This window comes from Rhinolophus hipposideros (genome assembly GCF_964194185.1).
Source record: "Rhinolophus hipposideros genome assembly, chromosome: 22".
In the NCBI taxonomy this organism is placed as follows: Eukaryota; Metazoa; Chordata; class Mammalia; order Chiroptera; family Rhinolophidae; genus Rhinolophus; species Rhinolophus hipposideros.
In genome coordinates this window covers 19,815,817-19,841,180 of record NC_138068.1, presented here as the reverse complement: position 1 = coordinate 19,841,180, position 25,364 = coordinate 19,815,817, and the positions used below count along the sequence as shown (strand labels likewise).

The 25,364-nt window shown below is 49.0% G+C and overlaps 1 protein-coding gene and 1 long non-coding RNA gene across 7 annotated transcripts in view; one reads left to right on the top strand and one right to left on the bottom strand.

The window, feature by feature from the left end:
* Window positions 1-5,783, top strand: part of CEP250 (centrosomal protein 250) — a 40,742-nt gene extending 34,959 nt beyond the window's left edge. For 5 of the 6 annotated variants that reach the window (XM_081033304.1, XM_081033303.1, XM_081033305.1 and 2 more), the window contains 5 exons: window positions 1,768-1,881; window positions 2,016-2,175; window positions 2,691-2,788; window positions 3,733-3,792; window positions 5,147-5,783. In XM_081033304.1, coding sequence (XP_080889430.1) covers window positions 1,768-1,881; window positions 2,016-2,175; window positions 2,691-2,788; window positions 3,733-3,792; window positions 5,147-5,410 — 696 coding nt within the window. In that variant the 3' untranslated portion in view covers window positions 5,411-5,783. The remainder of the gene's footprint in view (window positions 1-1,767; window positions 1,882-2,015; window positions 2,176-2,690; window positions 2,789-3,732; window positions 3,793-5,146) is intronic. The other variant, XR_013992260.1, reaches the window with a different exon arrangement.
* LOC308490704 overlaps window positions 1-25,351 on the bottom strand; it is a 43,388-nt gene extending 18,037 nt beyond the window's left edge. Inside the window, exons 1-2 of the long non-coding RNA XR_013992261.1 lie at window positions 25,022-25,351; window positions 15,249-15,296 (exon numbers count right to left, since the gene is read on the bottom strand). This is a non-coding gene — a long non-coding RNA (uncharacterized lncRNA). The remainder of the gene's footprint in view (window positions 1-15,248; window positions 15,297-25,021) is intronic.
* Between the last annotated feature and the right edge of the window lie 13 nt (window positions 25,352-25,364).

The following is a 25,364-nucleotide window of genomic DNA, read 5'->3' as shown; positions in this document are numbered from 1 at the left end:
CACAAGCACCTCAACATAAGTGGAATCCAGGTTATTGTTCTAGTCTGGGGGCGATGCAAAGCGAGTAAGACACCCACAGTCCCTGCCCTAAGAGAGTTTATAGTTTAGTGGATAAGCAATTAGAATGCAGTGCCTGATTATAATTGGTGCCTCATTGGGGAAATTTAATGTGCTGAGAGACACCCTACCTTTCCTGGGGGTGAGTCCCAAAAGGCTTCCTGGTAAAAGTGGTGTTTATGGTTAGATCTGAGGGGACCAGCAAGGAATTAGCCAAGTACAGGTAGGGGAGGGGCTTTCGGGATGAGAGAGGGAACATGGAGTATCTGTGTAGGCAGTGCACGCTGGGACATAGAGAGGGAGTTGGCAAGAGAAGAGAGGACAGCAGGGGCCTCATCACTGAGGGCTGGTAAGGCATGGACCCAGCCTGGTAAGGTGACCAGTGGGAAGTGGACGAAGGGTTCAGAGCAGGGGAACGACACAATCAGATACACAGATCAGAAAGAGCACTCAGGCTGCCGTGTGGAGCAATGGTAGATCCTGAGAGACCAATTAGGAGGCTGTCATAGAAGTCCAGGAGAGAGAGTGACCTGAGACTGTAAGTGGGATGGAGGCACGTGGATGGACTTGGTGATCATAAGACTTCTGGCAGTTGATTGGCTAAGAGATGGCGGGGTGCGGGGAGAGTGTAAAGAAAGGACGAAAAGAAACCAAACCCCCAGGTTTCTTCATGAGATGAAGAAAGGCAGGTTTGAGGAAGAGGAGTAGAATGGTGGGTTCTGTTTGGCAATCAGTGGAACAACTTTCCTATTTCCAGGCCTGTTCTTACCGGCACAGAAAAAGTAAGGTATGCAGCTGAGCAGGAGGGTACTTCCTGTGCGTACTCTTGGGTGACTGAGCAGTATTTCCTCAGTGTAGCTCGGGTCAGGGTCTCCCCTCCCGTCCACACTCAAGGACATCTTTCAGATGCAGCCCTTCACCACAGTACCATTTTTCATTTTAAACATTTTACATACGAGGCACTTTTACTCTCCGTTTCTTCCACAACAACCATGAAAAGTAGGAGCTGTTATTATCTTCGTTTTATAGTTGAGGACTGGCAGTTCAGAGAGGCTGAGTAGCTTGTCCAAGGTCATATGGCTAGTAAGTGGCAGAACCAGAGCTGGATCTAAGCAATCCTTTTACCACGAAGCTCTTCTCTCCCAGACAACCTCCACCCACACATGTTCACCCATCTTCTCTTACCTGTCTCTCTCCTTGACTATTATCATTTATGAAACATAACGTGCCTACAACATATCTAGCACTAGGTTCCCCATTATCTAAGGGATTTAACCCAAAGGCTTGATCTATGCATCATGGAGCATGTACGGTAGTCATTTCACAAATAAGGAAGTTGCGGTTTGGAGAGAGCTCATATCCTGACCAAAGTCGTCTAGCCAGTAAGTGGTAACATAATACCCAGCTCTGTGTGCTCCAGAGTCCATGGTCTTCTACAACACCTCGGTGCTCCAAGTTATCCCTTATTATGGGAGATCTAAAACGAGACAGGTTTCAGTCCTAGCCCACCGTGTATCCTTGGATACAGCCCTCTCTGCTCCTTTGTCTTGTCCATCTGTAGACGGAGGGTTCTGCACTAGAATAGCTCAGAGGCTCCAGGACACATAAGATTATAACCTGATGAGAAAACTGAACTGAGGATGGAGGGTAGAGTGGGTGTGGATATGAGATTGTCATGATGTTGTTTCGTTCCACACCTTGATACCCCAGGATGAGTTGGAGCTCACCAGATCGGCTCTGGAGAAAGAGCAGCTCCACAGCCCTGGCCCGACCAGCAGAGCAGAACGGGGGCCCAGAGGAGAGGCAGGTGTACAGCTGGAGGAGGTGAGCTGGGGGCCTGGTGGTAACAGATGGCCCAGGAGGGAGCCCTGTCCAGCGACTGGTCTTCTCCTGGGAATTGGGGCCTTAAGCTCAGTCCTGCCAGATTGGTCCCTTTGCCCGCTATCTGTTTCCCACAGGTCTCAGGAGTGGAAGCTGAGCCTAGCCCTGGGATAGAGGAGAAGCAGCCGTGGGGACAAAGGCTTGAACACCTACAGCGAGCGGTGGCACAGCTGGAGATTGACCGGAGCCGGCTGCAGCGCCACAATGTCCAGTTGCGGACCACCTTGGAGCAGGTAGGTAACTTCTCCTGTCCTCAGCTCTCTCCTCCAGGGTCCAGTGTGCATGCACCGCTATGTCTCATGCAGCCCCCAGAGCAGGGGTTGGTAAACTATAGCCCGGGGGCCAAATTCGGCCTGCTACCTATTTTTGAAGACAAAGTTTTATGTGAGCACACCCATGCCCATTCACTTATGTATAGTTTACGGCTGCTTGCAGGCTTCAGTAGTGGGGTTGAATAGTTGTGACAGGGATCGATGGCCCACAAAGCCCCAAATAGTTCCGAATAGTATGGACAGTGTTTTCTGACCATTGCTCCAAAGTCCTGAGAGGCTGGCCGTACGTCTTTGGCCCCAGGAGCACTTCCTTGAACTTGGAGCTGCCTAGCATGTTCTCCCCCCAGCCCAGGAGGTCAGCGTCCTGTGATTGCTGTCTGCTTACATTCACACGTGCACAGACCTCTCGAGAAAGGCGGCTGCGCTCCAGCCCCAGAGCCAAGCCGAGCCCCGATGTCTCACTTGCATCTTGGCAGGTAGAGCGTGAGCGGAGGAAGCTGAAGAAGGATTTCCTGCGCACATCACGGACAGGGCTCCCGGAGATCAGTGAAGCCACAGCGTCGTCACCCATCCTACAGGTTTACCTCTTTTCATTGACTACAGCCTCAGGAGAGCCCAACCTCAGCCACCAGAAACCACCCTCCTCCGTGCATATCCCCGATTACCCTTGCAAGGGGAGACAGCCGCTTCCGCCACTCCAGAGAGCCCCTCCTGCCTGGGTTCTGCCCCACCCAGCAAGGCCCAGTCTGCCCCTGACCCAGGAAGGAGGCCCAGCATCAGTGGGGGGTGGAGTCCAGGCCAGCTGCTCTGCACACTGAGGAACTCAGTCTTCAGCGATGTCTATCTGCCTGCTCCCAGAACAGCACCTCAGGCTCGCCTGGGAGCTGGGCTCGTTGGGCTTCTGGTCAGAATCCCAGGTATATGAGTGTTAGGTGATGCAGCTTTGCAGACCTCTGAGACCGCCTTGGCCCTTGCAATATCACGTTTACAAGCTCAGTGTGCATGGTATTTCTTAGGGCCAGAGTCCGTTTTTGGGGTAAGGAGTTTGGAGAAGCCTCCCCACACCGGCACTCCTTTAGCGAGTTATGCCCATCAGTAGACAGCCCTGCAGCCTGGCAGGAAGAGACTGTCTCTGGTGGCTAAGAATCTCCCAGCTCTCCTTCCCCCATCCTGTAGTAAGAGCTTCCCAACCACAGGCACCTTGTTTTACTTCTTCTCTGCATCCTTAGCTCATTGGCCAGGGCTAGCAGGTGCATGGTGTATGTCTGTAAATGAAAAGGTGCCTCAGTGAAGCCAATGCCATCCAAGCCTTCGGAAGTTCAGCATCAGGTCTCTGTGGGCATCACCCATTGGGCTGATTTGGGCCTCTCCTTGCCCAGGAGCATGGTACCCCATAGAGTTCAGTCTGAGTGAAGGCACATCTGGCCCATAGCCTTTGCCCTGGCCCCCCGGATTGTAATGAGCTGGCATAGGTGCCTGCAGAACCCCCTCTTCCAATAGGACTGGCATTTGTCTTCCACAGAATGGAAGAGGACAGACGGTCTCCTTAGATGCCAAGCACATGGTTGAACTGCAGAAAGAGGTACATTCTGAAAGGATCTGTTTTCTAAGCCCCTTTTCCCTCCCTTGCACTCAGGCACAGGCTGTAGTGTCCACCGTGTGCTTGGCCCTTTGTGCACCTCCAGGAAGTTCCTGCCTCAGAGAACTTCAGTCTGTGTGGGAGACAAGACGAGTCCAGCTCCAACTCAACCTCCCATACGGTTGGGGTGGGAGTGGGGAATAAAGCATGCTCCAGGCCCCAGACCTCCAGGTTCCTACTTAGGAAAGCAAAAGACAGGGAAAAGGGCTGAGGATCAGAAGAAGAGTCTAGGAGGACAGGCTAAAGCAAGCAGAAGCATCCTGGCCTCCTCTGCCCTCACATGCACCCTTGCAGGCAGGACTGTTGCCAGCACAGCAGGCAGAGTAGCCGGGCACCAGAGCCAAAATCCATACCTCAGAGCTCAGGTCAAGCCACCACACTCAGGGAAACTGTATAAAGTGCCTTCTTGCCTCTTAGGCCTCGCCTAAAGGTTCTCCCTATCTTTCAAAGCCCAGGAGTAATTAGAACTGTGGGAATTTTTATTTCTAAGCCTGTTTCAGAAATCAGTAGTCATTACTGGCAGGGCCTGACTCTTAGCTATTATTTTGAATTCATACAAAGCAATCTGGCAGATGGGGCCTAGAATAGGGTGAGGCAAGAAAAGCACCTTGAGTGTAGAATGTAAGGAAGCCCTCCCTGTCTACCTGGAGTGCCTCCTTAAATTTTGTACCTTGGGAACCTCTCTTGCCGCACCCTAGTCCTGTATCTGCCCTGAGCTCCCAATACTTCCCCTCCTGGTTGTCTCAGTATACCCATCTGAGAAATGGAAGGATTAATCACTGATTCTCAACCCCGGCTGCACATTAGAACCACCTGCGAAGCTTTGGGGAAAAAATCCTGGTGCCCAGGCCTTATCAGTCTAAGGCCGAACAGTTCTTGAAAGCTTCCGAAAGGAGCACGACGGAACCTTCTGCAGTGATTAAAATGTTCTGTATCTTGATTGGGATAGTGGTTATACTTGGGTATGTACATTATCAAGCTCATCAAAATGTACACTTAAAACCTGGGCCTTTTATTACGTGTAAATTATCCCTCGAGAAGGTTGAGGAATAGTTTTGTTGTTGCTGTTCAAGCTCCCTATTTGTCTCCTGTGCAGCCAGGCTCGACAGTCACTGGATTCTATGATCCCCAGGGGCCCTTCCCGCAAACACAGTAAAGCCTGCCCCTGACATTCACTGATGTGATAGAGTTGGTTCAAATGCTGGTCTGGCCAGAGCCACAGAAGCAGAGCAGGAAGAGTTGGGGCAGCTTCAAGGCCCTCGACTGCTCTCTCCCTCTTGGTTTCCCTGCCCCCCAGGTGGCCCTGCTGCGAGCCCAGCTGGCCTTGGAGCGGAAGCAGAGGCAAGACTACATCGCTCGCTCGGTCCAGACGAGCCGTGAGCTAGCGGGCCTGCACCACAGCCTCTCCCACTCCCTTCTTGCCGTGGCCCAGGCTCCTGAGGCCACTGTCCTGGAGGCTGAGACCCGCAAGCTGGACGAGTCTCTGACTCAAAGTCTGACGTCCCCAGGGCCAGTCCTGCTGTGCCCCAGCCCCAGCGCTTCCCAAGCCACCTCCAGGTAGCAGCCTCATCCAGGGCAGGATACGGGCCAGCCTGGGAGCACACAGACAGACAGATGGCTGCAGTATGGGTCATGACCCCTCTACTGCAGAACTGCCAAAGGAAAGGTCTAGCTCTGTTGTCACCCAACCTGGGAGCCCAGGTCAGCTGGCATTCCCAGGAAGAGGGAAGGAAACCTGCAAGGCTGGGGGAAGGCCCCAGTTCCCGTGGGAATGAGGCCAACTACAATTACCTGCTAGCCTGCAGTCACCCGGAGCGGTACCTTGCCCTGGCCAGGGAGCAATTCCCAGCTCTTGTCTAGAATGTATTATCCCAGCATTTCACCCTCACTTTCACCCTCCCTTTCAACAATAAATCCGGGATATTTGCATTTGTTCTCTGCCTCTGTCTCCACCTCTGTAGTTTGGCAGCATTAACACAAAGGGCATCTATTCAGGAAGAATTTGCTAAAGATTCCTGTCAGGTGGCATGAATTTATCATCTGCCTACATTCTGATAGAGATGGGTTACAGAAGATACAAAGACAAGGCCACTGTCGTGGCAGGGTGTCATGCGGGGTCTCTGCTCCCACTCCTCACATAAGAACGCAGGATGTGGTGAGGCCAAAAAGGAACACCCACGGAGCCATAGGTAGGGGAGTCATACCACTCTGAGACCACTGAAGATTGGGTTGGAGACACAGGAAGCAGGAGCCACATGCTCCACAGCCCGCCGTGTGCTTCTCTGCCAACCAACCTCACTTGCTAACTGCAATCCGCCTCTGCAATTCTCAATCCACAATCTGCACTCCGCCACCTGCTAGCTTAGCCACCATCTTCTTGCTAGCCCCCATTTGCTGCTAGCGTAGCCACAGCAGTTATATTAGTGGCCAAGGGCTCACTGGTTACAGCTGACGGCCATCTGATCACAGTTGATGGCCATTTACTACCCAAGCCAGCACCTTTCTATGTGAGGCCGAGAGCCTGGAAACTGCTTTCTGGGGCTTTGTCCCCACACTCCCACCCCTACAGGGTCTCGCCTCAATCTACGCGACAAGTGTCTTCCGCGAGGGTCCCTGTGCGAGGAGCCTGGAGGTGAATGCAATATCCTGGACACAGCCAGGCTCTCTGAGCACAGCCAGGGTTTCTCAGGGCACCACCAGTACTTCTGGGCACAGCCAGACATCCTGGGCTTCTTAGGGTACCACCTGTTTCCCCGGGCACAGACAGGGCCTCTCAGGGCACTGCCACTCTCTGGACACAGCCAGACTTCCTGGACTCAGCCAGGGCTCTCAGGGCACTGCCACTCTCTCTGGGCACAGCCAGACTTCCTGGACTCAGCCAGTGCTCTTAGGGCACTGCCACTCTCTGGGCTCAGCCAGGGCCTCTCAGGGCACTGCCACTCTCTCTGGACACAGCCAGACTTCCTGGGCTCAGCCAGGGCTCTCAGGGCACTGCCACTCTCTCTGGGCCTCTCGGGGTACTGTGCTGGAACAACAGCGGCTCACATCAAGGTGCTTACATATTATCAATGGCGGCCAGTCAAGACACAAAAGCAAACATCCGCCAGTCCCACTACATGGTGGTATGTTCCCAAACAGTCAAGCGTCCATTAAATTAGGGATGGAAGGCAATTCCCCATAGTCCATAGTCATTCGCCAGGGCTGTCCTGGGGGTGAGGGATGACCTTGACCTCACCCTCATCTCCCATGGAGGACTCAGCAAGCATTTCCTCCTGGGACTAAAAGTCCTGCATCCGGGCTGACTCAGCAAGCAGTTCCCAGCCCGCAGAGCAGCAACAACCTCCGCTTTCTCCGGCCTCTGCTGGTTGGGGAACCATCCACATCTTCCCACCCCTCCGCGGGAATCGAGTTCTCCGGCAGCTGCTCCTCCTGGTCTTCCTCAGACTGAGCTTTCATAAGCACACACTGCTCCACCGCCCTTTAGAGAGCTTTGGCCAGCACCATATCCTGCTGTCGTGCAGGGTGTCAGGCAGGGTCTCCGCTCCCGCTCCCCACATAAGAACGCAGGACACGGTAAGGCCAAAAAGGAACACCCACGGAGCCATAGGTAGGGGAGTAAAACCAATATATTCTCGCTGGCGGCTGGGCTGGAGACACAGGAAGCAGGATCTACATAATCTGCCTAACAGCAGTCCGCGCTTGCCAGCCACCATCTTCTTGCTAGCCCCCATTCCTTTCTGCTAGCGTAGCCACAGCCGTTATATTAGTGGCCAATGGCCTACGGGTTACAGCTGACGGCCAGCTAGCCACAGCTGATGGCCATCTGATCACAGTTGATGGCCATTTACTACCCGAGCCAGCACCTTTCTATGTGAGGCCGAGAGCCTGGAAACTTTTTTGGGGGCTTTGTCCCCACACTCCACCCCTACAGGGTCTCGCCTCACAATCTACGCGACAAGTGTCTTCCGCGAGGGTCCCTGTGCGAGGAGCCTGGAGGTGAATGCAATATCCTGGACACAGCCAGGCTCTCTGAGCACAGCCAGGGTTTCTCAGGGCACCACCAGTACTTCTGGGCACAGCCAGACATCCTGGGCTTCTTAGGGTACCACCTGTTTTCCCGGGCACAGCCAGGTTTTCAGGGCACCACCACAGTACTTCTGGGCACAGCCAGACTTCCTGGGCTTCTTATGGTACCACCAGTCTCCCCGGGCACAGCCAGAGTTTCTCAGGGCACTGCCACTCTCTCTGGACACAGCCAGACTTCCTGGACTCAGCCAGGGCTCTCAGGGCACTGCCACTCTCTCTGGGCACAGCCAGACTTCCTGGACACAGCCAGGGCTCTCAGGGCACTGCCACTCTCTCTGGGCACAGCCAGACTTCCTGGACACATCCAGGGCTCTCAGGGCACTGCCACTCTCTCTGGACACAGCCAGACTTCCTGGACACAGCCAGGGCCTCTCAGGGCACTGCCACTCTCTCTGGACACAGCCAGACTTCCTGGACACAGCCAGGGCTCTCAGGGCACTGCCACTCTCTCTGGACACAGCCAGACTTCCTGGACACAGCCAGGGCCTCTCAGGGCACTGCCACTCTCTCTGGACACAGCCAGACTTCCTGGACACAGCCAGGGCCTCTCAGGGCACTGCCACTCTCTCTGGACACAGCCAGACTTCCTGGACACAGCCAGGGCCTCTCAGGGCACTGCCACTCTCTCTGGACACAGCCAGACTTCCTGGACACAGCCAGGGCCTCTCAGGGCACTGCCACTCTCTCTGGACACAGCCAGACTTCCTGGACACAGCCAGGGCCTCTCAGGGCACTGCCACTCTCTCTGGACACAGCCAGACTTCCTGGACACAGCCAGGGCCTCTCAGGGCACTGCCACTCTCTCTGGACACAGCCAGACTTCCTGGACACAGCCAGGGCCTCTCAGGGCACTGCCACTCTCTCTGGACACAGCCAGACTTCCTGGACACAGCCAGGGCCTCTCAGGGCACTGCCACTCTCTCTGGACACAGCCAGACTTCCTGGACACAGCCAGGGCCTCTCAGGGCACTGCCACTCTCTCTGGGCACAGCCAGACTTCCTGGACACAGCCAGGGCCTCTCAGGGCACTGCCACTCTCTCTGGGCACAGCCAGACTTCCTGGACACAGCCAGGGCCTCTCAGGGCACTGCCACTCTCTCTGGGCACAGCCAGACTTCCTGGACACAGCCAGGGCTCACAGGGCATTGCCACTCTCTCTGGGCTCAGCCAGACTTCCTGGACACAGCCAGAACCTCTCAGGGCACTGCCACTCTCTCTGGACACAGCCAGACTTCCTGGACACAGCCAGGGCCTCTCAGGGTACTGCCACTCTCTCTCTGGGCCTCTCGGGGTACTGTGCTGGAACAACAGCGGCTCACATCAAGGTGCTTACATATTATCAATGGCGGCCAGTCAAGACACAAAAGCAAACATCCGCCAGTCCCACTACATGGCGGTATGTTTCCAAACAGTCAAGCGTCCATTAAATTAGGGATGGAAGGCAATTCCTCATAGTCCACAGTCATTCGCCAGGGCTGTCCTGGGGTGAGGGATGACCTTGACCTCACCCTCATCTCCCAAGGAGGACTCAGCAAGCGTTCCCTCCTGGGACAAGTCCCGCATCCAGGCTGCGTCAGCAAGCAGTTCCCAGCCCACAGGGCAGCAACAACCTCCGCTTTCTCTGGCCTCTGCTGGTTGGGGAACCATCCACGTCTTTCCACCCCTCCGCGGGGATCGAGCTCTCCGGCAGCTGCTCCTCCTGGTCTTCCTCAGACTGAGTGTTCATACGCACACACTGCTCCACTGCCCTTCGGAAAGCTTTGACCAGCACATGACTACGCCATGTGTCACGCAGGGGACCCTGCTCGCTGCGCCATTTGTCATGCAGGGTGTCAGGCAAGGTCTCCGCTCCCGCTCCCCGCCCAAGAACGCAGGACACGGTAAGGCCAAAAAGGAACACCCATGGAGCCATAAGTAGGGGAGTCAAACCAATATATTCTCGCTGGCGGCTGGGCTGGAGACACAGGAAGCAGGATCTACATAATCTGCCTAACAGCAGTCCGCGCTTGCCAGCCACCATCTTCTTGCTAGCCCCCATTCCTTTCTGCTAGCGTAGCCACAGCCGTTATATTAGTGGCCAATGGCCTACGGGTTACAGCTGATGGCCAGCTAGCCACAGCTGATGGCCATCTGATCACAGTTGATGGCCATTTACTACCCGAGCCAGCACCTTTCTATGTGAGGCCAAGAGCCTGGAAACTGTTTGTTGGGGGCTTTGTCCCCACACCTGCCGACTACACCATGTGTCATGCGGGGCGGCCTGTGGGGTCTCTGGTCACGCTCCCCACATAAGAAGGCAGTACATGGTGAGGCCAAAAAGGAACACCCACGGAGCCATAGATGAGGGAGTCATATCACTATATTCTGGCTGGTGGCATCCGCCTCTCTGCAATCGCTCTTGCTAGCTCAGCCACCATCTTCTTGCTAGCCCCCCATTCTTTTTGCTAGTGTAGCCACAGCCATTATATAGTGGCCAATGGCTCACTGGTTACAGCTGACGGCCAGCTAGCTACAGCTGATGGCCATCTGATCACAGTTGATGGCCATTTACTACCCAAGCCAGCACCTTTCTATGTGAGGCCGAGAGCCTGGAAACTGTTTTTTTGGGGCTTTGTCCCCACAGTCTGTGTAGTAGGTTCCACCAGTAATGGTGCCAATTGCTCATCTCTTGCCAACTGCTCCTCTCCAGCTACAAACCCAAAGAGAGAGACCTGAATGGAGAAGCATAAAGGAAAGTCTTCCAGCAGGACCCAACCCTGCCTAAGGGTATCAGACAGAGCTTCCCTTCCTTCTCCTTATCACATGCAACAGAGCAACAAATCTGGGAGATGGGAAATGCCTCTGACCATCCAGCCAGTTCTTGTGGATGTACCTGATGCATGACCTCATGGATAGTGTGATCGATCACCAGAACCTGGGGGGCAAAAAGGTCAGAGTTGAGTGCAGAGGTCTTCTCCTTTCATAAAACTTCCCCTCTTCCTCCGACCTTCTTAACTGTTTTAATAGAGGCTGGTACAGGCCAAAAAGTCCTGAGAGCAGAAAGGGACAAGAGTGGAGTCAGTGTCATTTCCAGGGAGTGCCTGGGTCTGGTGGGTGCGTCACCCCGTTCTTCCAACAAGCTTCCACGCTTTGTATGTTGGAGGCATAACCACATCACAACCTAATGACCTTTGCTCATTTACTTCCCCACATGGGACAGGCAGCAGCTGCAAGGCAGAGCAGCCACACGTCCCAAAGTAGAGAAGGAAAAGCTGGTGGTGTGTGTTGGGGACGAGGGCAGTGTCCAATCCCAGGCTGCAGAGTGAGGGCAAGAGCAACATTTACACCAAAAGCCCAAGGGCTGTCTGCTCCCCTCCAGGCCTGGGGCCTCCACCTGTCACACCACCTGATGAAAGATGCCCTTTTCCACCTTGGCTCAGGACCATTGCTGCCCACCCTACATCTGGAGGCTTCAATGATGCCAGTGGCATGTGGGTGTTCTTGCTGGGTCGTGGCATTGTCAGGTGTGTTACGTATGTGCAGGGAGGTCTGCTGGCTATGTTCTCAGAGCCTAGAAGGAGGGCCTGGTTCATTCTGCAGAGATAGGAAAGGAAGTCAGGAAGGTCCTGGGGCTCACAGCTTGGCACTGCTCACCACCCTCCCCCTCCTGTCCCCACCGGAGCACAATGTGCTCCTTATCAATGGTTAGCCCATATTCCAAAGACTTTAGATTCCCTGAGTTCCCCTACTGTATATCAAAGGATTGACATGCATGGGTCTCAAGGTCTGGCTGTGGCCTGGGGATCAGCTGGCTTAGTCCTCCTTGGTCACCTGGAATTGCGTTAGGTGTCCTTACATCGGTGCCTATGCAGAGGAGCACAGACCACTTCTCACCTGGCTCCCATGTTCTAGCAGAGAGAGGAAGCTGAACCCCATTGTAGCAGAGAAAGGGGTCAGGGAGGGGATGTAGCCCAGGGCCCAGGACCTCTGGAGACGGGGTGGTCTCCCACCATCAGGAGCTTCAGGGCCCATCGGGAAGTGCTGGTCAAACCAAATAGACAACCTACAGGTGGAGGCAGGCTATGCAGCTATGGCACCTGGTAAGCAACCCCAGAGCCTCTGTAACTCTGAAGCCAGCAGCAGAACCAACAAAAGCACCTGTGGAGAGTGGGATACCTCACCCACAAAAGCAGCAAAGGATCTTTCAATGTAAGACTACATGCAGGCGTCATCTCAGCCCATGGGACGGGTCCTTTATCAGGCAGTTGGTTGGTTTAGTTTGGCCTTAGGACAGATGACACTTGCAGCTGTCCCTTTCCTGCAATACGGGAGGTGAGGAAAGGAGTAGCTGAGCTCTATGCAAACACTAAGTCCTGAAGAGCAGGGGGAATGGTGGTCAGGGCCAAGGAGGGGAGAAAGTGGGGGCGGTCAGTGTGCTACAAGCAGTGTTATCCCCGTGTGATCCTGGAGTGCAGTAAGGACTGGCGCAGGCTCAGCTGTGCTCACCACACTGAGTGGGCAAGGGAGGAGGAAGAACAAGAACGTGGGGTCTCAGGGCCCTGAGGGCCTGGACTTGACTGCCTCTATCCTCCTGGAACCGGAGTTTGCCTAGACCCTAAAGGAGGTGAAGGTGGGAAAGGAGGCTTCTCCGGAGAAGAAACATGCTCCTGGCCCTGCTGATCTGACTCAATTCATTTACATCAGCAGCCTGTCACAGAGTCCTTTGTTACCACTGCCACCACCTCTTTCCATGCCTTCATAGGACCTGAAGTTTTAACACCATGGGAGAGGTTGGACGTAAAAAGTTGAACGGGTCAGAGGTCAGTGGAGAGATGCAGAGTCTGTAAAAGCTGCGTGATGTTCCCAGCACATGGCCATTTGGTGAGGCAGGGATGGGGATGCGAATTGGTCTTCAGATTTGCTTCTTCCTTAATCAGGACTAGTTGAGGTGATGGCGTCTGGGAAGCCTCCTATTCGGTGCCTGAGAATCCGTACATGGCTCCCACACCTCCTATCTTGGTTTCCCGTCATCATTTCTGTGTCTGAATGTTCCAGCCCTACCAGTCAGATCCAGGAGTCTAAGGCTTGTTACTGGCCAAGAGTAGGCTTACCTTCGAGCTGGTTGATTACCTCACCTTTTGCTGTTGCTTTAGGACTCCAGCCATGCTGGAGCCTTTGGATGTTAACCCCCCTCTTCAGCTTGTCTGCCCAACCCCAAATAGAAAAGCATTATGGATAAAATGGGCTGTTTGCTGGTCCCTGCCTCTAATCTGGCTTTTCTTCATCTAGCAAATACTCATTAATAGAGTTCAGCTGTATGTCACAATGCTCCACAATAGGCACTGAAAAGACCAGCTCACGTCCAGGGGCCACAGAGCCTGGACATACACAGACACTTGCAGAGTAACCCGGATGCCCAGAAGACTCACTGGCCGCTCAGGAGGAGACCGGGGAAAGTGTCACAGAACATCTTAGAGGAACAGGAGGCTTGAGGGTCCTTTTAAAGTTGTTGTCAGTTGGATACCCTGGGTATATGGAATCCAGAGGTGTACCTGCGGGTCCCGGGAACAATCGCTGCCTCTTGGAGTTGTACCAGCTGCCCACCCAGGTTAGACCTTTCTGACCAAAGAGCGGAAACATCAGACTCAGGTGAGCATCAGGGCAGCCCACAAGCCTAAAACCCAGCATTAAGGCTTTATTCCTGTCCCAAGGGACAAGGCACGGGGCAAGTGGCAGGATGACTGAAGTACAAAGCACTGGGAAAAGTCGGAAGCTATAGTGAGAGATTCCTCCGCTTCCTTAACCCTTCTCACCACACTTCCTTCCAACACTTCACCTCTTACCTCCACAGCCACCTGGTAAGCCCTACGAGGTGCACTGCCGGAGGCTGAGAGGAGGGAGGAGAGACGGGACACCCGGTGTGTCCTGTGAAGGGGGTTGATGCACCGTGGGGTTCCAGCTGGCAAAGGGAGGGCATGGAAATCAAGTGTAATGGAGACAAGTGAAAAGGGCAAGAATACGTGCCAAGGCCGGTGTTGTGCGTCTTGAGAGGGGAGCCACCTGTTCCCAATGCAGGTTGTTAAGCATGAGGCGGAAAGAAGAAAGCCTTGGGCCCCACTCGAGAAAAGAAAACTTACAGGAAAACTTTGTCATGTGGTTAAAAGTAAATTTCTATCCAATCATTTTTTTGGGGGTAGATTTCATTTATTTAAAATGAAACAAATGCATGCACACGATTACATTATTAAATAGAAAAGAAGGCAGCAATCTCCCACTCCATTCTTTTCCAACCTCTCTCCAGGAGCAACCAACTTTTTAAAAAACTCTTCTATTTTTTGTAGTGGGTAACTTTATTCCTCTAAATAACATGTGTATATGAAGCCATATGGCTTCAGTTTCTGGAACAAGACGGTGATGGGTAGCTGCACAGGCCACACCTTTGGGGATTCTTGGAATCTGGCTCTGAACCAGACATCCAATACACCTCAGTGCCCGTGGGAAAGCAGTAATATGCTCTCAGTTGTATGAGGGATGGTTGCATTTTCTTAGATTGCATGTGTTTGTTGCATATAGTGGATACTTCAGTGGATACCCAGCCACTGAAAACCCTCATTAAGTGAGGCTATTTGATTACCTTGAACTATTGTTTCTACCAAAAAAAGCAGGATAAATGGTCCACCCTCCAGTTGATGTAATACGTCTCCTCCAATGAAATGTTTTTATTTCTCTTTATCATTATGGACTTAAGGATTTTCATATATTTACTATGATTCAATCATGACAACTGACATTTTTGATGCTCGTATTGTCCCAAATATGATGTCCAGGTTATTCTTGTACTTTTCTTGTTCAAACCTGGAATCTTTTAGTGGAAAAAAATATTTAGAAAACAAAATGTGAGTTCTGGGGTTGATCATTGCTACTGGGTTGTTATGACTTTTAGATCATACAGATGACAAAACAAGAAAATGTACTTTGAAAATTGTGGGTTCATAAGAGGGATCAAATATATGGTGATGGAAGGAGAACTGACTCTGGGTGGTGAACACACAATGGGATTTATAGATGATGTAATACAGAATTGTACACCTGAAATCTATGTAATTTTACTAACAATCATCACCCCAATAAATTAAAAAAAAAGAAAACGAAATAGAACCTATAAGACAAAATTAAAATTATGATTGAAATTGTGGAAAAAAAAATACCTATACTGAATCTCAATTGTACTTCCCCTTCACATTTTCCTCTGCTTAGTCCCTTTTTTTACCCCATAACTATTTTCTTTGGTTTCTTTCCATCATCTTATCAAAGTCATAAATTGTTAAACATACCTGCATAACTATCTTCATTTCACTGAAATTGTATTTATTCACTGGAATCTAAAAATAAAAAAAAGAATGAAATAAAAAAAGAAAAGAAAGAAAATTGTGGGTTCAAAGTGGTAATGCTTGCATAACAACGTGATACTTAATGCCACTGAACTATACACCTATTTTTAAATGGTTCAAATGGCTAGAAAAACTAATCCTGAAATTTAAATGGAACCACAGAAGTCCCCCAAATAGCCAAAGAAATCTTGAAAAAGAACAAAGTGGGAGGTATCATGCTTCCTGATTTCAAACTACACTACAAACCTACAACAATCAAAATAGATATATAGATCACAGGAACAGAATGCCCAGAAACAAATCCTCATTTATATGGTCCATTACTCTATGATAAAGGAGGCAAGAATATACAGTGGAGTGAAGACAGACTTTTCAATAAGTGGAGTTGAGGAAACTGGACAGATACATGCAAAAAAAAAAAAAAAAGGAAGAAGAAAGGAAGGAAGGAAGGAAGGAAGGAAGGAAGGAAGGAAGGAAGGAAGGAAGGAAGGAAAGGAAAGAAAGAAAGAAAGAAAGAAAGAAAGAAAGAAAGAAAGAAAGAAAGAAAGAAAGAAAGAAAGAAAGAAAGAAAGAAAGAAAGAAAGAAAGAAAGAAAGAAAAGAAAGAAAGAAAAGAAAGAAAGAAAGAAAAAACTGGACCACTTTCTTACACCATATAAAAATTAAACTCAAAATGGATTAAAGACTTAAATGTAAGACCTGAAACCATAAAAATCCTAGAGAAAACATAGTCTGTAAACTCTTTAATATTGGCCTTTAGCAATATGTTTTTTGATATATTTCCTCAGGCAAGGGCAACAAAGCAGAAATAATACAACTACATCAGATTTAAAAGGTTTTGTACAGCAAAGAAAACCACCAATGAATGGAAGTTACTCACAAATGATATATCTGATAAGTGCTTAATATCCAAAATATATAAGGAACTCCTACAATTTACACACACACACACACACACACACACACACACACACACACACACACACACGTAATCCAATTTAAAAAATGGGCAGAAGACCTGAATAGCTATTTCTCCAAAGAAGACATACAGATGGCCACCAGACATATGAAAAGATGCTCAACATCACTAATCATCAGGGAAATGCAAATTAAAACCACAATGAGATATCACCTCATACTGTCAGAATGGCTATCATCCAAAAAATCAACAAATAGGAGTGGCCAGGTGGCTCAGTTAGTTAGAGTGTGAACTCTTAACAACAGGGTCACCGGTTCAATTCCCACATGGGCCAGTGGGCTGCACCCTCCACAACGAGATTGAAGACAATGAGCTGCCGCTGAGGTTCCAGAGGGGCAGCTGGGTGGCTCAGTCGCTTAGAGCGCAATCTCTCAACAAAAAGGTTGCCAGTTCAGTTCCCACATGGGATGATGGGCTGTGCCCCCTGCAACTAAAGATTGAAAATGGTGACTGGACTTGGAGCTCAGCTGCGCCCTCCACAACTAGATTGAAGGACAATGGCGTGGAGCTGATGGGCCCTGGAGAAACACACTATTCCCCAATAAAATTTTTAAAAAAAAAAACGACAAATAACAAGTGCTGATTAGGATGTGGAGAAAAGGGAACCCTCGTACACCATTAGTGGGAATGTAAATTGGTGCAGCCTCTACGGTAAACAGTATGGATATTCCTCAAAAAATAAATAAAAATAGAGCTGCCATACGGACCCAGCAATACTACTTCTGGGTATTTATCCAAAGAAAACAAGAACACTAATTAGAAAAGATATGTGCACCCTTTATGTTCATTGCAGCATTATTTGCAATAGCCAAGATATGGAAGCAACCTAAGTGTCCATCGATAGACGACTGGATAAAGATGTGGTACATCTTTACAATGGAATATTATTTAGCCATGAAAAAAGAATGAAATCTTGCCATTTACAACAACATGGATGGACCTTATAGGGTATTATGCTAAGTGAAATAAGTCAGACAGAGATAGACAAATACCGTATGATTTTACTTGGAAATACCATGCAATCAAAAAATAAACTCATAGAAATAGGCCCATAGATACAGAGAACAAGCTGATGGTTGGTTGCCAAAGGGGAGGAGGTGGGGGATGGGTAAAAGAAGAAAAATTAAATAAAATGGTTAAAATGGTAAATTTTATGTATATTTTTACCACAATAAAAATAATTTCAAAATTGAGTTCATACTGGTATTTCCAGTTTGAATTTAATGTCACAGGGCTTTACTCTATCTGTCTGATTGTGTGTTTGGCTCCTAATATTAACATAATAACTTATTTACTTTATTCCATGATATTATAGTTTCAAAAAATAATACCAATATTATAATAAATCTACTGAGCGAAGCTTAAAATTTCTTTGTAGTACTTTTTGTCTGAGAATATCTCCCACGAAGGATAGTATGTGGAGTTCTAAAGGAACGTGAAATAATTCTTTCTCTGGTGGTTATGTTATCAATTTGATATATAGTTAGGTCGATTTGATTGCTCTTCAAATTTAGGGTTTGATTCTACCCTTTCATTTAATTTTATTTTGTGATAAGGTAAATATATAATGAATCACATAGTGATATGTTTGTTGTTGAAAAGCTGGAATAGAATGTAGCCCTCTAATGCCAGCAGCAATCGAAGGAGAGCAAGCTGTGGTTTTACTCAGTAGGAGACTGATCTCTCTCCAGGGTCTGTTGAAGCCCCAGTGCCACTCTGACACTCCAAGGTCCCCTTGACTACCTATCAGCCTCCTGCAGCCTCCAGAGGGATGAACGGGCTGGGAACTAGCTCAGCTGTAGATAACAACCTTCCCTTCACACTGCAGCTTAGAGATGACCTATTATTGCTCTCTTTTGAAACTGTACATGTTGCTCATGAACCAATATTTATCATCCCAGTAATGGGACCACTTCCCAAACCAAACAAAGACAGTTGGGAGATGGGTAAGACAGGAAAGGGCCACAGGGTAGCAGGCTGGATCCTTTCTTGCCTCCATGCCTATCTACCATTCTTTGAGCAACACTCACTTAACATCCAGTGAGACAGGCTGCCTCCCTCCTGGAGCTGGGAGAACAGAGCTCACTTTCTCTAAGGAAGACAGACTCTGAACACACAGTGACCCAGAAGCCCAAAAAAGAGAGCATCATCTAGCTGCTCCTACTCCTATTAGAGGAAGAGAGAGGATTCCCAAGGGAGCCAAGACAAGGGCATTCCAGGCAGAGGCAGCAAAATGTGACAAGGCACAAGACAGCTGGTATGTTTGGGGAATTCCCAGAAGCCCAGTGTGTGAGCCTGGAGAAGGAGAGGGGAGGGGAGGGGGGTCAGAGCATGCAGGGTCTTGAAACCTGGCAGAAATTTTTAGACTCTGTGCTGAAGGTATGGGGGAAGAGTTTTAAGTGAGGAAAGGATAAGAATCTTAATTGGGTCATAGATGGACAGGCCACGAGCCCCAGAGATGGATACTGATCCTGGTTATCCAGCCTGTTGCCCTGGTTGTACCTGAGGAAGGCTGGGCTGGTCACCAGAGCCTGGGAAGAAGAGGGAGGTGGTCTACATGGGGTCCTTCCCACAGCAACCCACAGCCACATCTTACTCCCTCCCATCCCCTTACCTGGTCTTTGCTATCTTCCATTCCACGAGGGAACTGGAACATCTTCTGAAATCTAAGAACGAATTAAGAGGTGGGGGTGTTTCAGCAGCCCCTGAGACCTGGGAGGGTCCTACAGGTGCCCCAATAGGCCAGCAGAGGGTCTCCCTGGAGCCCCCTGTCTTTTGCAGTGACCTCCTCTCACTCCCATACTAAGAATATCTGGGTTCCCAGACCATCACCTCCTCGCTCAGAGCATCTGAAGTCCATGCCAGACTGGAAAGCTGCAGCAGAAGTAGCAGCAGCTGTCTCCAGGAACCCTGGACCCCAGCCTTCCTGCGGCACGTAAAGAGTCCCATGGTTTGGTTCCCTACCATCTTGAGGCCCTGAACAGGGGCCTGGTTCATCCTGGGAAGGAGAGCAGGAACTGACAGAACTCTGGGGACGGGCCTGGACCTTCCTGCTCCCTGCCCGCTCCTCAGCGCCCACCTGAAGACCGTGCCGTGTTGAGTGACATTCCCGAGGCTGGAGGCCTGCAGGATCTTCAAATTCCCTCCCAACGCACATGTCCCACAGTAGAGCTCAAAATGTCTCACCGAGGGTCTGGGAATCACCTTCCACAGCTTCTCCCACACTTTGCCCAGCTCGCTTGCTGAGTTCATGCCCTAGAAACAGCCGAAGGGAGGAGACTGGATGCTGGGACCCAGGTATCAGCACCCAATGGAAGGAAGGAAGACCTGGGTGGGTGAGATCTCCGTCGGGAGGTCAGGGGCTGAAGCTGTGAAGACGGGAGGTGCACTAAGCCAGGGTGAAAGGCAGGGGTTTGAGCCCGAAAGTGGGACATGGGCTAGGCCTAGAAAGGACAGGGGATGGGATTGGGCCCAGTGTTGACCACTGACCAACCACCAGAGCACAGCATCGGGGGTCATGGAGTCTGTCGCCCCCATCAGGTATCCCATCGTCTTCTCATAGCATGCGGCAAACCAGTTCTGTTCTCTGACTGTGGGATGGCACAGGGTGTAGTTGAGGGTCCCAGAGGGGCAGCCACACTTTCTGAATTTCAACCAAAGACAGTTGCAACGCCTTGGTACCAAATATGTCAGCTTTTCCTGGGATTCCAATTCAGGTTTCCGATTTAGGCAAGGGGCCATCATCAGCCACAAGATGAAACCCCAGAATACACACAGGACAAAAATCTGCCATAAGCGCTTCATGTCTGGTCTAGGCAATGGTTTCCGTGGCAGGCAGCAGACTGGATTCTTTACCTGGGACCGGGAAGGAAGAGGTTATGAGGCCACAAACAACCCCGCCACACTCTGTCCTGTTGGCTTCCATGGCTCCCCAACTCTCCACAGCACACCTCCTCCCAAATCCTCATCTCCTGCCTCCCCATCTATTTTCTTACCTCCAAAGAAGAATCTGGATGGGCCAGGGATGGAAGGTGTGAGAGCAGAAAAAGAATAATACATAATGTGTCCTGTATCCTCCCACAGGAGGAAAGCTAGGCTCTCATGGGGGTCCTCATGCGACCCAGTTATATCATAGATCTCATCACAAAGTACACATTGTGACCTCCTTCCTTTAGCCTGCCTGGGCAAAGCCACCAGCCTAGCCTGTGTATAATGTACAAGGTGCCTACACTGAATGTAAGCTCCCCAAGGACAGGGACCAACCTTGTCTGTCTTCTTTACTTCTGAATCCCTAAGATTCAAAATAATTTTTTTTAATTGGGGAATATTGGGGAACAGTGTGTTTCTCCAGGGCCCATCAGCTCCAAGTTGTTGTCTTTCAATCTAGTTGTGGAGGGTGCAGATTAGCTCCTAGTCCAGTCACCATTTTCAATCTTTAGTTGCAGAGGGGACGCAGCCCACCATTCCATGTGGGAACTGAATCGGCAACCTTGTGGTTGAGAGCTCGCGCTCTAATCAACTGAGCCATCTGGCCCCTCCAGAAGCTCAGCCGTAGCTCATTGTCTTCAATCTAGTTGTGGAGGGCGCAGCTCACTGGCCCATGAGGGAATCGAACCGGCAACCCTGTTGTTCAGAGCTCGTGCTCTAACCAACTGAGCCATCTGGCCACTCAAGACTCAGAATCATTTTAGTATATGTGCTGCCGAAGCGAGCACAACTCAGAATCATTTAATAAATATTTATGGGATACATGAACAGAGTTGAGAGGGAACTTAAATACTATTTATGTGTGATGTCCCTTCTCCAATTGTATAACTTTGGCTCAGACCTTTCTTCTATTCTCTATACCCCATATCCTATGTCTCTAGGACTTCCACTAAGGTGTCTCAGAGACCTCTCATGCTGAACAAGCCTGAGACTGAACTCATGATTTTCCCTTTAAACCAATTCCTTCCCAACACTTCTCAATCTCAATAAGTGGCCCCACCGTTCACCCAGCTGCAAAAGCCAGGAGCCCACGTGCTATCCTTGATTTCTACCTCTCCTATTTCCAGATCCATTTTTTAATCCATTTTTTAATCCATTTGCTTCAATCTCCAAATCACCTTCTTTTCATCTCCACTCTCACCCCTTAATTCAATCCTAGCCTGTGGAAGATACTTTTTTTTTTTAATGAAAAACTTTAAGTTGTTTTTGTTTCTGGAGAAGAAAAGTCAGAAACCTTTTTTTTTTTTTTTTTTTTTTTAAATCAAAATGTTTTCTTCCATGAGATGAAAACAGTGAAACAGCTCGTCTTAACTAGTGAAAATCTGCACTGGGTATTTCATAGCTTTTAAAACAACTCACCAAAAAAAAATCTGAATAAAGTCTGTAGTCCAGTTAAATGTATTGTACCCCTGTCAGTTTCCTCTGGATAAAGTACTATTGGTACTATGTGGTAAGATGCTACCATTAAGAGAAACTGGATGATGGGTACATGGGGCCTTCTTTACTATTTTCACAATTTCTTATGTGCCTATAGTTATTTCAAAATAAAAAGGTTTTAAAATCATTTAGAAAAGGATGCATAGTAAGCTTTATTTCTGTTTTATTTATATCAACTGGTATATATTTTTATTGTTGTAAAATAATAAAAAAAAAGTTACCATTTTAACTATTTTAAAGTGTACAATTCAGTGACACTTCGTATATTTGCAATGTTATACAACATCACACTATCTAGTTCCAGAACATATTGATAACCCCAAAAGGAAACCCCATATCCATTAAGTACTCATTCCCCATTTTCCTCTTCTCTACCCATTGGAAAGACAGGATCTTTTTAAAAGTAAAAACATCTCAAAATGTTAGCTTTGCTTTTCAACAACTTTATTGAGGCACAATTTACGTATACGTACCAGAAAAGTCACACATTTTAAGTGTATGACTCAATGATTTTTAGTAAATGTAGACAGTTGTGTACACATCAGCACAGTCCAGTTTTAGAATTTTTCTATCAGAGATCCCTTATTCACATTTGCAGTTAATCCCACTCCTCATTTTTTTTTTTTTTTAAGTTTTATTGGGGAATATTGGAGAACAGTGTGTTTCTCTAGGGCCCATCAGCTCCAAGTTGTTATCCTTCAGTCTAGTTGTGGAGGGCACAACTCTCTGGCCCATGTGGGAATTGAACCAGCAACCCTGTTGTTCAGAGTTCGAACTCTAATCAACTAAGCCATCTGGCCACCCCCCCCCACACACACACTCCTCATTTTAAGCAACTACTAAATTATTTGCTTTACAGGTTTGCCTTGTTTGATCATTTCATATAAATAGAGTCATACAGGAGCATTTGAGATCTTGCTCCCCAGTATATGTCATCAGTTTGGCTCAAATACACTCATAAAAATTCATAAATAAATAAATGGAATCACATAGTATGAATATGATGTCTCAGCAATGTTTTCTTTTTATGTTTTTGTCTTTCCATCCAGGACACAAGTTAAGACAGACAATCTCAAGTTAAGACAGACATCTCTTTCTCTGTACCAGTGGATAATTTTGTTTCTAGCCTACCATTTTCCTATGGATCTATCTCTGCCAAGATCCCATCTTTTTATTGAGGCCTCAGGGTATCATCTCCATTTCCTATATAAGCATTAATATCCAATACCCAAAGAAGACCCCCCCCACCATCCATTTGACAGTAATTTGTCGTGCGGGGCGTCAGGCGGGGTCTCTGGTCCCGCTCCCCACATAAGAACGCAGGACATGGTGAGGCCAAAAAGGAACACCCACGGAGCCATGGATGGGGGTTCATATCACTATATTCTCATCGGCGGCATCCGCCTCTCTGCAATCCACTTTTGCTAGCCCCCATCTTTTTTTGCTAGCGTAGCCACGGCAGTTATATTAATGGCCAATGGCTCACTGGTCACAGCTGACGACCAACTAGCCACAGCTGATGGCCATCCAATCACAGTTGATGTTCATTTACTACCTGAGCCAGCACCTTTCTATGTGAGGCTGAGAGCCTGGAAACTGCTTTCTGAGGTTCTGTCCCCACAGATTATAAAGCAAGTACAACATAGTCACAGGAAGTTCAGGCTACACTAATTAAAAATTACTTTGTGAAACTATCTTTAAACAAGGTTTAATAAAAACACAGAGTGCTGGGCCTCATCCCCAGAGTTTCTGATTCAATTTTTCTGGGGTGGGGCCTGATAATTTGCATTTCTAACAAGTTTCCAGGTGGTACCAATACTGCTGGTCCAGGGACCACACTTTGAGAAACAACAGCCTTAGCTTAACATATCCAGCCAGCAAAGTACTTTGCAGAGAAAAACTGATTTCTTTATTAAGATGGAAGTTCACGTTCTAATTATATTTTTCCTTTCTAAAAAGGAGCTTATAATGTTTTCCTTCCACAGCCTACAACAGCTTCCTAACTGGTCTCAGCTTTTGGATTCATCCAAAATGGATTCATCCCTCATCCATTCTTCAGCCAGCAACTGACATGATCTTAAACTAACTTCCTGCTTGGATCCTTAAAATGGCATCCCATGGTACTCAGAATAAAATCCAAAATCACTCATCTCACACATTTTCCAGCCATTCCGGCTTTTTCCTGTTCCTAGAACTTTCCAAGTTCCATCTTCCACCTTTGCACTTGCAGTTTCTCTTCCTAGAATACATTACTCCCTCCCACTCCTACCCTCAACACTTCACCTTTCTAATTCCTTCCCTTTCTTAAAATCTCACTTTTAATGTCACTCATTTTGGGGTTCCTTCCCTGATCCCTGTATTATTGAAGTCCCTAAGAAGCTCTCCTAATTGAGCCCTGAGACACCCCCGACATACCTTTATTCACCATGGTATTCCCAAAACCCAGAGGAGAACTGAGAAATAGAAAAGGCTTGATAAATACATGTGGAAGGAGTAAGTCATTTAGTCTGGAGCCTCACTGAGAAAGTAGGGCTAGGAAGTCAAACAGGGATGGGCACAGAATGGACGCTGGTCAGAGAGAGGAGGACGATTTCTGCTCATGTAGTTCCTGGACATCCATCTCAGAATAGATGACTCTCACACTTGGAGGTGATGGCTAATGCGTGTTAAACACCCCAGGCCAGAAAAAAACAGGCCCTGGATCCCAGCTTTGCCCCATTAACTACACCTGCAACCTTGAGTAAAGTCAATTCACTTCCTGGCTTCCTCATCTATAAAATGGGTTTGAAATAGCACCTACTTTCCAGGGTTGTTCTGATGGTAGAACGGACTTCAGCAGTTGGCTGAAATAGAAATACTGTCAATTTGTAGCTAGTATGAGTTAGTCCTTTCCTTCTCCCCTTCCCTAGCAAACTACAACCTGAGGGCAGAGAGAGAACTCTGGCATTGTCCAGCTTCTCCCGAGTCAGACTGCCAGGAGGCACCCAGCTCGGGCTCATCCTCCTCTTCCTGGAAGCCTTCTTTAATTCAGCGTGTCAGTCACTTTCTCCTACAGACTCCCACAGTCCCCTGTGCCACCTCTTATTAAAGCCCTGGTCTTACATCACTGAAATGATTTAGGCTATGCACTACCATGAGCCATGCTCAGGATATGCACTGAGATGCTGTTTGATGAAATTAACGCAAAGGCCCTGTCTCCAAAAGAAATAGGTTGGATCAGTCAGACTCTGGCATTAATTAATTGGCTGGGCAAGTTACCTAGCTTCTCCAGGCCACAGTTTCTCCAGAAAATGGAAATAGAAAGTCACACCTACTTGTTACAGCGGTGATTGTCAAACTGTAACCGCCGGAAATCACCTGGGAGCCATTCCTCGAGTTTCTGATTCAGCAGGTTGGTGGTGGGGCCCACAATTTGCATTCCTGAAGTTTCCGGGTGATAATGAGGCTGCTGATTGTGCCAAGAGTCTGATGTGAAACTCTTAGTGCAGTTCCTAGCATAAGGTAGGCAAGCGAATGCTGCTATTATTGTTTTTACGCCGCAGAGACTTCCTCCGGGAACCGTGGTCCACACAGGTCCACCCTTACGGAGAGAGCCTTTGCTGCCGCTCGGCGTCCAGGCAATGCGGCCACAGACATCTGTGGGCGGGGCCGCCAGAG